Below are 11,456 nucleotides of genomic sequence, written 5' to 3'. Positions count from 1 at the left end.
CTGCTCATCCCAGCCTCAGCCCCCACCTGGCCAGGAGGCGACCGTGTGTGCCGGGGGTGGGGGGGCAGCTCCTCTCCAGACCCCATCCCTCCCCAGAAGTCAGCAGGGAGGGCGATGCCACCCCTTGGGGTCTGCCCAGTCACCTTCCCGTGGAAACCAGCCTTGCGTCCCCATGTCACATCTCCCTGTTTGCCTCCTTTCCCAGAGGTGGCTGTAGGAAACCTGATGACGGACGGGGCCCTGCTTGGCAGCAGTGGCAGAAGGCTGGCTTCCGCATGCTGCAGCCGTCGCTTTGAGCCTCACACGCTTGCCATCCCCGGGGCGGCTCCTCGGTTCCTCTGGGACAGCTTGGCATCCTTGGTCAGGGGACCTGGGGGAAGAGTCCATGCCTTGAAGGGAGGTGTCTAGTGCGATAAGGTCCCGCTCCAGCCAGGGGAGCAGGCTGTTGGGGCTGCTAGAATGCTCCAGAAATGCCACTGCAGGGGTCCACAGCCAGCTTTGTCTCTGAGTTCCACTTGTCATGTGAGGAGGCCCTGAGGCTCCGGCGGCTTCTCTGTTGCTGTGGGGACTAGGCACGTGGGACGCCACATGGGTGGGGTAGGGGAGATGGCCTGCAGGAGGACCTGGCTAGGGGCCTGCCTTCCATCTCCTGGTCCATCCTCCATGCCCCGCAAGGTCCAGAGAGGCCCTGATGTGCCTCGGGCCTGCGCTTGACAGGCCGGCCCAAGATGCCCAGGTGGAGGGAGCCCCTCACCCCTTGTCCTGGAGGAGGTTTTATGGTGGAGCCCAGCAGGGTCACAGGCCCTGGGCCTCACGTCCTCCCATGCTCAGGGCAGGTGGGGCCACACCACGCTGACACTCGCTTCTACTCTGTCCTGCAGGATTATATTTGCCCAAGATGTGAGTCTGGCTTCATCGAGGAGCTCCCAGAAGAGACCAGGTGACATAGCCCCTCGGTCACAGAGGCGGGAGAGCAGGCCAGGGCCTGGGCTGTAGCCAGCTGGGCCATGAAACAGCCACTGCCAACCCTGGGGGCACATCCCCTTTGAGGCTGAGGGGAGGGTTGAGCCAGAGAGCAGGGCTAGTGACCTCAGACGGCCACCCACCCCTGGGGATGAGGGGACAGAGGGGATGCGGGGACTCTGCCCCAGGGTCCTTAGGCCAGGACACAGACTGTGTACGGGGACCATAGTGGCCTCGTGGTGCTTAGCTAGCGTCCACACATGTGGGCTTGGTGGGCTGTGCTGTGGTACAGACACCCCTGTGCTCACTGTCGGGGAAGAAGCAGGGGGTGACACCAGAGTCTGGACAGTTCCGCGGTGGTGGGCCCCGGGGTCTGTAGTATTTCCATGGTGACTTCAGGGTTTGCGTCCTGAGGCAGTGGCTTTCCTGACGCGCAGGAGCAGAGGGCAGAGCGCAGCTGATGCCACTGTCTCTCCCCAGGAGCACAGAGAACGGTTCCGCCCCCTCCACAGCCCCCACGGACCAGAGCCGGCAGCCGTTTGAGGTGAGGTGCGCCCTTGTCCCCGTGGGATGTGTCCTCCCCTGCTCCTGTGGCAGTCACCAACTCCTACCCTTGGCCCATGCCCGGCCCACACTGCGCCTGTCCCTGGGCCCCCAGCACCTCACCTCCCCCTTGCATCCCATGTGTCCCTCTGCGTCCCACGTGCGTCCCTCTGCATCACACGTGCCACTATCCAGGTACTCTCTGGGATCTCCCCACTGGTGTGTGACCTCCACATGTGCTGGACTCATGTCCCCCCCACCACCCACCCGGTGTCCTCTGAGCCCCTGTGCCTAGGACAGTGCTCAATGGAGGACACGGGGGTCCCTGCTAAGGGGCTGGTCTGGAGCGGGGCCGGGCAGCTCCAGTCCTCTTGCCCACCCCACCCTACGAAGACACAGAAAAGTGATAGAAAATTGATGGTGTGGAGGCAGATGTGGGGGACCCGCTCACACAGCACACAGGCAGCTCCAAGAAGACAGGCGAGGCTTTCCGCCCCACTCTCGTCACCCATCTCCCATCTGTGTGTCTGTGTCTGGCATGAGTCAGCACCGATTTTGCTTTTGCCTTTTTCTTTGCACACACAGCACCCCTTGAGTGGACTGCATGGACCGGGGCTGCTGTCCCCTGGGCTGCCCCATCGGGCCCTGCACCGTGGTCACGCCCTCCCCTCCTCTCCCCAGAACGTGGACCAGCACCTGTTCACACTGCCGCAGGGCTATGGACAGTTTGCTTTCGGCATCTTTGACGACAGCTTCGAGATCCCCACATTCCCTCCCGGGGCACAGGCAGATGACGGCAGGGACCCCGAGAGCCGGCGGGAGAGAGAGCACCCATCCCGGCACCGGTATGGCGCCCGGCAGCCCCGCGCCCGCCTCACTGCACGGCGGGCCACCGGCAGGCACGAAGGCGTCCCCACGCTGGAAGGGTGAGGGGGCCCGGGGGTGGCCAGAGAGGGCCCTGCTTGGTGAGATGAATGTTCTGCCACTTGGAGAAGGGCAAAGGTCCTACTGAAGCCCGGATTAAGTCCAGGCTGTCTCTTGAAGGGCTGGCCAGTGTGGTGTGGGAGGTCTGCAGTTCCCAGGAGCAGGGCAGGCTGGACACCTGTGGACACCCGTGCACCGGAGGCCTTCAGTCTCCTCCTCCCACGGGGGCTGTGACACCCCCATGGTACCTTGGAGGCATGTGCCAGGTTTGAGGTTATTAGAACCAGCAGGGCCAAGCGCCAGGCTCGAGGGCCCCGCGGAGTGACACCCAGGATGCTTGGTGTTAGTATGAAGCGTCCGCCAGACCAGGGGTAGTCGGCTTCCACACGGACTTAGAAATGGGGGGTGTTGGTCCACGGACGGGCACCCCCCAGCCTCAGGGTCCAGACCAGAGCTGGGTGGAAGGTCGCTGGTGGATGCTTTTCTTGCTGATTTTTTATGACTTTGGTTTTAACGACACATAGTAACCGTACATATTTATGGGGTAAGGTGTGATGTCTGACAGGTGTATACATCATATAAAAAGCAAATCAGCGTAATTAGCCCGTCACCTCACGTATGAGAACATTCAGGCTCCTCTCTTGGAGCTGTTTTGAGATGTACGATACTGTTACACGTAGTCACCCTACCGTGCTGTGGAACCCAGAGCCCATTCCTCCTGGATAACTGTCACTTTGTACCCACCTCCCTCCCCAGCCTCTGGTGGCCTCTTTCCACTGTGCTTCCTTGAGGTCAGCTTCTTGAGAGTCTGGCCGGTTAGCTCAGCTGGTTAGATGCTGCCTTGTAACACCAAGGTCAAGGGTTCAGATCCCCATACTGGCCAGTCACCCCCAAAATAAAATAATTTAAAATAGTAATTTTTAAAAATCCCTTCAGATTCCACATGAGTGAATCAGGTGGTATTTGTTTTTCTTTGCCTGGCTCCTTTCACTTCACGTAATACCCTCTGGCGCATCCACGTTTCTTCAGATGACAGGGTTCCATTCCTCTTCACGACCGAGCGGTGTGCCATTGTGTCTGTGCCATGTCTCTTTATCTGCCATCCATGCATGGACACTCAGGCCGCAGTGCCTGGAGCTGCAGTGATCATGGGAGTGTCTCTTCCACACTGATTTCCTCTCCTTTGTTTGTTTGTTTTTTTTTTTTTTTTTAAAGATGACCGGTAAGGGGATCTCAACCCTTGGCTTGGTGTTGTCAACACCACGCTCAGCCAGTGAGCGAACCGGCCATCCCTATATGGGATCCGAACCCGTCGCCTTGGTGTTATCAGCACCGCACTCTCCAGAGTGAGCCACGGGCCGGCCCCGATTTCCTCTCCTTTGAATACCCACAAGTAGGACTGCTGGGTCGTTACCGTTGGGTGTGGTATGCGTTGAACAAAGTCTGGAAGCTGCTAGTTTAGCAGCTGGCCCCCGGCTGTGGCCCCTAGCGCTGCCCCTTGCTCTGTTGCAGGATCATCCAGCAGCTGGTCAACGGCATCATCACCCCTGCCACCATCCCCAACCTGGGCCTGGGCCCCTGGTGAGTAGGAGGGTGGGCACCCCCTCCCCGCCTGCCTCTTACCCCCTCAAACTGACCTCTCCGCCCCCAGGGGTGTCCTTCACTCGAATCCGATGGACTACGCCTGGGGGGCCAATGGCCTGGACGCCATCATCACACAGGTACAGGGGTCAGGGTCCCTGGGGGCGGGGGAGGGCCTGGGGAAGCTGCTGGCGCCAGGGTGTTTCCCTCTTCCCTTCTGCCTATTCTGAGTCTCCACGACCTTGGGTGTTGCCTTCTAATGCACCTGCACCGTGGTCCCGAGGCCATGCAGGAGACTTGCTCGGCCGCACCACCCTGGTGGCTGTGCTCCCCAGGCCTGCTGTCCCCCTGCCCTGGAGCCCATGCTTGCCAACCGTACTCTGCTGCAAGTCATCCTGTCAGCCAGCAGGACCTCTTGCCCCCAGCCCTGGCCGGCTGGGCCCCTCCCTCTGCAGAACAGTGGGAGTGGGGCATGTCCCCACAAGAGCAGGACCCTCACAAGGCTGTCTTCAATGGGGATGGGAGGAGTTGGCAGCAGGGGCAGCCCCCCACCCTGGCTGGGATGGTGACCCAGCTGGGTGAGGGCAGGCAGGGCCTCAGGGGGTGTGACAGCGACCTCTGACCCAGCTGGGGGGCACACTCCAAGGGGTCCTGGCCTTGGTGCTTTTGCAGGTCAGGCAGCCCTGCCTTTCAGAGCCCCGGCCCCGAGGAGCTCCCGGCACTCTGGCCTCTTGTCTTTCAGCTCCTCAACCAGTTTGAAAACACAGGCCCCCCGCCCGCAGACAAGGAGAAGATCCAGGCCCTCCCTACTGTCCCCGTCACCGAGGAGCATGTAGGTACGAGCCCGGGCACTGAACGATGTGCAGCCTGCCCTTGCATAACCCATGGGAGCTCTCTATGTGCCCGCGTCTAGCAGCTATGGGTCCCCCCATCTCCTGCTCTCCATCCAGTGATGCTGCCAGCGTGATTCCTCTCGAGCCTTGGGGCCTGGTGGGGTTGCAGCTCCTGGAGACCACGGTGGGGGTGGGTGGCAGGCACCATGCTTGTGCCCCAGCTTCACACCGCTCCCCGCAGGCTCTGGGCTCGAGTGCCCTGTGTGCAAGGACGACTACGCACTGGGCGAGAGCGTGCGGCAGCTGCCCTGCAACCACCTGTTCCACAACGGCTGCATTGTGCCCTGGCTGGAGCAGGTGAGCCGCCCCGCCTGCCCGCTGCACCTCGCCCCGGCCCCCTGGCCCAGCGGCCTCTAACCCACTCCCCTTCTCCTGCCCTCGCCTCTGTCCCACGAAGCACGACAGCTGTCCCGTCTGCAGAAAAAGCCTCACAGGACAGAACACGGCCACAAACCCCCCGGGCCTGACTGGAGTCAGCTTCTCGTCCTCGTCCTCATCCTCGTCCTCCAGCTCGCCCAGCAACGAAAACGCCACAAGCAACTCCTGAGTCCCGCACAGCCGGCACCGCACCCCACCCCACCCACAGCACCCTGCAGTCGCTGGGAAAGTTCTGGTCCTTTCCCACCCACCCCTGGCTCCACCACTACCGTGGCACCCATGGACTGAGGTGCCTGGGCCACACCCACATCTGGTCGGTCAGTGCCCGGTGGGCCCCAGGCTGTCAGGCAAAGCTCGGAGGACCTGCCTCCTCCGGGGTGGGACCAGAGCTTGGCCACCTAGCTCCGGCTGCTTGGCCCTCCCAGGGGAAGGGATGTCCTGTGCCCCAGTTCTCCTGGCACAGAGGGGTGCAGGCCACACGGCCTCCTCAAGGGGTGTCCCCAACCTTCCCGTTCCCTCGTGTCTAACTTCGCCCCCTAAATGTTCACTGGCGGAAAGGTTTTTATAATTTTAAATTATTACTGCCTTGAAATAAATGGACGTTTGAGCTCACACGCGGCCATGCATGATCTGTGGAAGGACAGGGCAGAGCTACTCTGCCAGGGTTGCCAGTGCCCCCAGCACAGGCCGCTTACCCCCACCCCCACCCCCCCCATCCTGCCCCCATGGCTGCCTCCGTGACCCAGAGCTTGGGGGCTCAGGACTGTGCAGCAGGCGCTGGGCTTGGGGCCACGAGGAAGACCAGCAAGAGCCAAGAACAAAACTGCCGTGACAGACGCTTTTTAAAGGGAAAATGTGTATGTGGAGAGCTATTTAAAATACACCTACTTAAAAAGAGGATTAGGTGGCTTGGCATTTTCCTTCTGCGCCAGTGTGTCCAGAGGGGCTGGGCTTTGTGACTTGCTGGGGGTCTGGGCAGCCCAGCCTGTCCCCAGGGGGGGTTGTACCTCCTGCAGGGTCCAGCAGTGAGCGGGTATCCCGCTAGCCACTCAGCTGGGAAGCCCGGGTGCTGTAGGACCTGGGATCACAAACTTAAACCCTAGACGTCTGATCTGGAGACATTCAAGAGCGTGGCCAAGCACCACGAGCTTGCATTTTCAAACAGTGGGAACACAAGTCTGCATTAACCTGTCAGGCAGGACTGTGCTCCAGCCGGGGTCTGCAGGGAGGGCCTCTGCCCTCAAAAGGGCCTTCCGCATCCAGTCTCATGTCAGAACCACACATAGGGTCACCGGCTGGATCTGCAGAGCCTGAGCTCTGCGTGAAGCTGGGCTGGCTCGGGACCTCCCATCTGCTCCGTGGCTGAAGATCCCAATAGTCCATTGCCCAGCATTGGAGGGTACAGATGAGTGAGAGAGGAAACCCGTCCACAGGGACGCCCACACCTGCCTTCTGTGGACACTCCAGAGCGCAGGAAGGCACCTGCCCACCCCCGGCCTCTCTGTTCTGCAACGGTTCTGTATCCGCTCTGCACCAGGCTGTCTTCTGCCCTGTGTCCTGCAATGTGCGCTACTGAAACGACACCCTGAGAGATACCCTGACGGGGTTGTGGAGCTGGGAGAGAGAAGCGTTTGTGACTTTGAGTGCAGCCAGGTGCCCCAGGGCTCGGACCACAGCACCTCCCGCAGTAACAGACGCGGCACTCTGCAGAGGAGATGGAATTAGACGTTGAGACAGGAGCTCGTCGGGGACCATCCTTGATTTTAGGACTTCCAGCCTGCAGAACAGTGAGAGGACTCGTAACGTGTGTCGTTCTGAGCCGCCAGGTTTGAAGCGGTTGGTTCCAGCAGCTGGTGGAGACACACAGACCGTCTGCTGCCCGCTGCCCTGCCACGGAGCAGAGTCCCACGGCCAAGCCCACTCCTCCCAGTGGAGAACACACACGTTGGGTGCCGCTGCCACGGAGCAGAGTCCCACGGCCAAGCCCACTCCTCCCAGTGGAGAACACACACGTTGGGGGCCGTACACACGTTGGGTGCCGCGGTTTTCAGGGAGAAAGGCTTGGGTCCTGCACGTGGTCAGCTCTTGGGCAGCCAAAGCTCCTGAGTGGGAGGTTGGAGCCGACCACGGCCTGGACCGAGAGGGCCAGGAGGGAGGCTCGAGTGGGGCTGTGGCTATCAGGACTAGGGACACGGCGAAAACCCGCCGGGACCCCCATGCCACAAGTGTGCCGTGATGGGGCTGTGAGGACACAGGGAGGGGTCGCCGCTGCTCTTGTAGACATGAAATGTTTCATCCCGGGATGATGGTGGATTCACACCCAGTGTCAACGCAGAGCCCGGCACCTCACCCCACGCCCTAGGGAAACAGCTGCAGAACAGAAGGCGGACACTTATGTCCCCACGGGGACCCCCTCACTCCCCCATATCTACAACTTGTCATTTCAAGGTGTCACATAAATGGAAGCACAGTTTGCAGCCTCTCAGGAGTCCTCCGTGTTCTCGTACTTCCGTGGTCCGTTCCTTCTCACAGCTGGGTGGTGTCCACGGTGTGGACGTGCCCCTGGGTTTAACCTCCACCTGTGCAGGAACACCAGGTGGTGCCCAGTTTTTAGGCACTTCGAAAACAGCTGCTGTGAACATCCGTGTACAGGTTTTGTGTGAACAGAGATGTCATTTCTCTGAGATGTGAATGCCCAGAAGTGCGTTGTGGGGTCGAATGGTAGCTGTGTGTTCAGTTTCAGGAGAAACGTCCAAACTGGTCGTGTTTCCAACTGCGACGTACAAGGGGTCCGTTTTCCCTGCATCCTTACCAGCATTTGTTTTCAGTAATTTTATTTTAGTCATTTTGACACCTGTGCTTTCGAAATGGCACTGGCTTAGCGGTGTGTGGCCCTGAACAGCAGAATTCGGTTGGCAAGGCGGCCCCTTCCCCATGGCTGGATGCAGGGCAGTGTGGCAAGTTCACTCACACAGGGTCCCACTCGGCACTGTGGACACTGGGGCTGGATCATCCTCTGTGGTGGGGCATCCTGGGCACTGCAGGTGCTGAGCAGTGTCCCTGCCCTCCACCCACTCCAAGCCAGGAGCACCCCCAGTCGTAACCAACCACAAATGTCCCCAGATGCTGCCCAGCATTCCCTGAGTGATAGCTGCTGGCCTTGGCTGGCAGTGAGTGTCTGTCTAGTCTCTAGGGTGAGCAGGTGGGTTCTAAAGGGCCCTGGTCCAGACAGGCAGGCCTGGTGTGGCCCTCCCTGCTTGGAAGCCTCTTCCCTGGTCACTGGCCACCTACCACCCCCCATTTCCTCCCAGCAGGTGTCTGGGCCCGGCTTTGTTTTCTGTATTTTAAGTGGAAGCTGGTGACTGGGAGGAGAGGCAGGGACCATCACCTCCACCAAGAGGAATGTTGCACCTGTGTTGGCTCTCCACAAACCGCATGGGGCAAATGGCATCATCCCACTTTATACAAGGGGAAACTGAGGCCCAGAGCAGTAGCTGCCTGGCCCGAGGCTACAGAGCAGGTGTTGAACCTGGGCTTAGCTTTCCTTCTAGCTCGAGTTCAACCCCCGAGGCTGCTCAGAGGGCCTCCCACGTCCCTGGAGGACACTGCCTCGAAGCCCCCTTGGCCTGCCCTGCATGTGGCACCTGCTCCCACCCCCACCCTCTGCCCCTTCCCACAGGAACTGAGGAGCTTGGAAAATTATTTTATCATTGAAACAATTTCAGACATTCTGTGTGTTTCATGCAGCTGCTGTAACAAATGACCACAAACTTGATGGCTTAAAACAAAACATTTATCCTCTCACAGTTCTGGGGAGCAGAAGTCCAAAGTCAAGGTGTGGGCAGGGATGGCTCCTCTGGAAGCTCCAGGGGAGGACCCGTGTCCTCCCTTCCCAGCTTCTAAGGGCACCCGCAGCCCTCGGTGTGTGGCCCCTTCCTCCGTCTGCAAAGCCAGCAGTGCAGCGTCTTCCAGTCTCTGCCTCTGGCCCTTCTGCCCCCTCTTGGACCCTGTGAGGACACTGGGCCCCCAGGTAACCCAGGATGACCTCCCATCGCGAGGTCCTCAACTCCATCCCATCTGCAGAGTGAGCCCCTTTGCCACTGGAATCGACGTATCCCCAGGACCCAGTGTCAGGACAGGGACATCTTTGGGGCCATTATTCTGCCGGCCACCTGGGGGTGGCACATCTGAGTCACCATCTCTGCCATCCCCGGGCCGTGCCTGCTCCACCCTTGCCCGAGCCCCTCCTCCTGGGCCCTCCCCTCCCCGACCCACTGCCCCAACAGCTCACGACTCCTCCCACCTGAGTCTTCACCTCTGCTGTGCCCCCCGCCTGGAATGTTCCCCCAGACCTCCTGACACTGCACAACCACGACCCTCAACCCAGGACATGCCTGTGTGTCCTCCGCCCCCAGCTCATGACGACACTGGGACACCTGCTCAGTGTCCACCTAGCCCCCACTGGGGGCTCCCTCAGTGCTGGGCCTCGTCTGGGGGGAACCCCGGGTGTCCCCAGCATCCAGCAGGCACTCAACTAATGCTTGTGAAGTGAACGGTGAGAACATGCGTGGCCAGGGCCTGGACCCCGTCCGGCCTCCTCGCCACCCCACTCAGGCATCTTCGGGAATCTCTGTCCAGCCTGTTCCTCTGGCAGCAGGACCCTCGCAGCCCCGCGGGGCCTCAGGAGACCAGCACCGGCAGGAAGTGGGTTGACAGGTGGTGGCGCCGCGTTCGACCGCCTCGCCGGGGTGCCCCCTGCCCGTCCAGCGCCAGGAACATGGGCCGGCCATGGTGGCGCCAGCGGAGCGAGGCATAGGTGTTGTAGCCATTCTCCTCGATGCGCTCCCGGAACCTGCAGTCGACAGTGTAGACCCGCTGCGGGGCGGGCGCGTGAGGCCCGCGGGCACCCTTGCCTCCCTGCCGCCTGCCACCCACCACCCACCACCCACCAAGCACATGGCACTCACCGACCCATAGAGGCGGCCCCAGCGGCTCATGGCCACATAGAAGCCTGAGTACACGGCCCTGATGACCACGACACCCACGTGGACGGAGCGGATCTCCACGACACCTGCAGGGAGGGGCAGGTCAGAGCCCAACCTGACCCCGCGGGCTCACTTTCCTCTCCCTCCCCATGCAGGGTGTGGGACCCTTGGGCACCAGGACAAACACCGAGGAGCTCTCCCGAAGACACGGAAGGTGACAGCCCATGGGCAGGAGGAAAGAAGAGGGAATGGCCAGCACCATGACCGTGAGCCTTGGAGAGGGCACACAGGACGGCAGGAGGCGGAGGGAGAGGCACGGATGGCCGGAAGCTGGGAGCAGTTTCTCTGGAGGGCACTGGGGAGCCACAGCAAGGAGAGGGGCAGGGAGGGCTCTGCTCGGTCAGCCTCATCTCCGTGCAGTTTGCCCCCATGCAGCATCCAAACTGGGGAGCAGGGGGTCCCAGGGGCCTAGGACAAGTGGACACCACTCAGGACAAGAAAACTAAGCCGAAGGTCTAGGCCAGGAGGAGGCCTCGAAAGGAGGCGGTGGCCGCCTGGGCGAGCTGCTGAGACCAGTAAGTAAAAGGAACAACCAGCGCGGACCGCAGAGCCCCCAGGCGCGCCCCCGCTGGCAGGTGTTTACAGAACAGCGCACTGGGGTCGACGATCAGCGCTAACATGCCTGAGCTGGCTGAAGCCAAGCATCCTGCGCCCTCTGCACCCCACCAAGCCCACACAGCAGCCCCAGGGGGTGCTGACTCTGCCCACTTCAGGAGTAAACTGAGGCCCGGGAGTGGCAGAGCCAGCTTCAGGCCCTGTTCCCTGATGGGTGACCCTGGGTGAACCCTGCCCCACTCTGGGCCTCAGTCTCCTGTCTGGACCTAGAGGCCATCAGCCCCATGAGGCCAGCCACTCACCCCCCGCACCTGCCTGCCCACCCTCAGTCTCATCCTCGATGCTCAATCTCACGCCGGGGCCTTTGCACCTGCCATTTCCCCTGCCAGGTACACAGCTCTTCCTGCGCAGGGCCAGCTCCAGCACCACCTCCTCGGAGAGGCTGCCAGACCCTCCCAGAGGCAGCCCAGTTGGCCTCCCATGCCCACCTCCTCTTCATGGTCTTTGAACCCTGCATGGCCCCCTGGGAAATTACCACATTCCTTGTTCTCTTGTTTAACTACGTCACCCTCTG

General features: G+C 61.1%; 2 protein-coding genes across 2 annotated transcripts; one reads left to right on the top strand and one right to left on the bottom strand.

Annotated features, from left to right (window-relative positions):
* The first annotated feature begins 225 nt into the window (after positions 1 to 225).
* RNF126 (ring finger protein 126) lies at positions 226 to 6,182 on the top strand. Its single transcript, XM_008594328.1, has 9 exons — positions 226 to 360; positions 837 to 940; positions 1,444 to 1,507; positions 2,188 to 2,432; positions 3,943 to 4,011; positions 4,082 to 4,151; positions 4,754 to 4,847; positions 5,086 to 5,201; positions 5,302 to 6,182. The coding sequence occupies exons 1-9, from the start codon at positions 226 to 228 to the stop codon at positions 5,449 to 5,451; spliced, it is 1,047 nt and encodes a 348-aa protein (XP_008592550.1). The 3' UTR covers positions 5,452 to 6,182.
* A 3,780-nt stretch (positions 6,183 to 9,962) lies between these two features.
* On the bottom strand, positions 9,963 to 11,217 carry FGF22 (fibroblast growth factor 22). The gene is made up of 3 exons (XM_008594325.1): positions 11,157 to 11,217; positions 10,250 to 10,353; positions 9,963 to 10,157 (listed from the first exon to the last, which is right to left on the bottom strand). Exons 1-3 carry the CDS (start codon positions 11,215 to 11,217, stop codon positions 9,963 to 9,965), a joined length of 360 nt encoding a protein of 119 aa, XP_008592547.1.
* Between the last annotated feature and the right edge of the window lie 239 nt (positions 11,218 to 11,456).

This window comes from Galeopterus variegatus, unplaced genomic scaffold, assembly GCF_000696425.1.
Source record: "Galeopterus variegatus unplaced genomic scaffold, G_variegatus-3.0.2 Scaffold10575, whole genome shotgun sequence".
NCBI classification, from domain to species: Eukaryota; Metazoa; Chordata; class Mammalia; order Dermoptera; family Cynocephalidae; genus Galeopterus; species Galeopterus variegatus.
The sequence above is the reverse complement of the archived record's forward strand: the minus strand, read 5'-3'. Positions and strand labels throughout refer to the sequence as shown.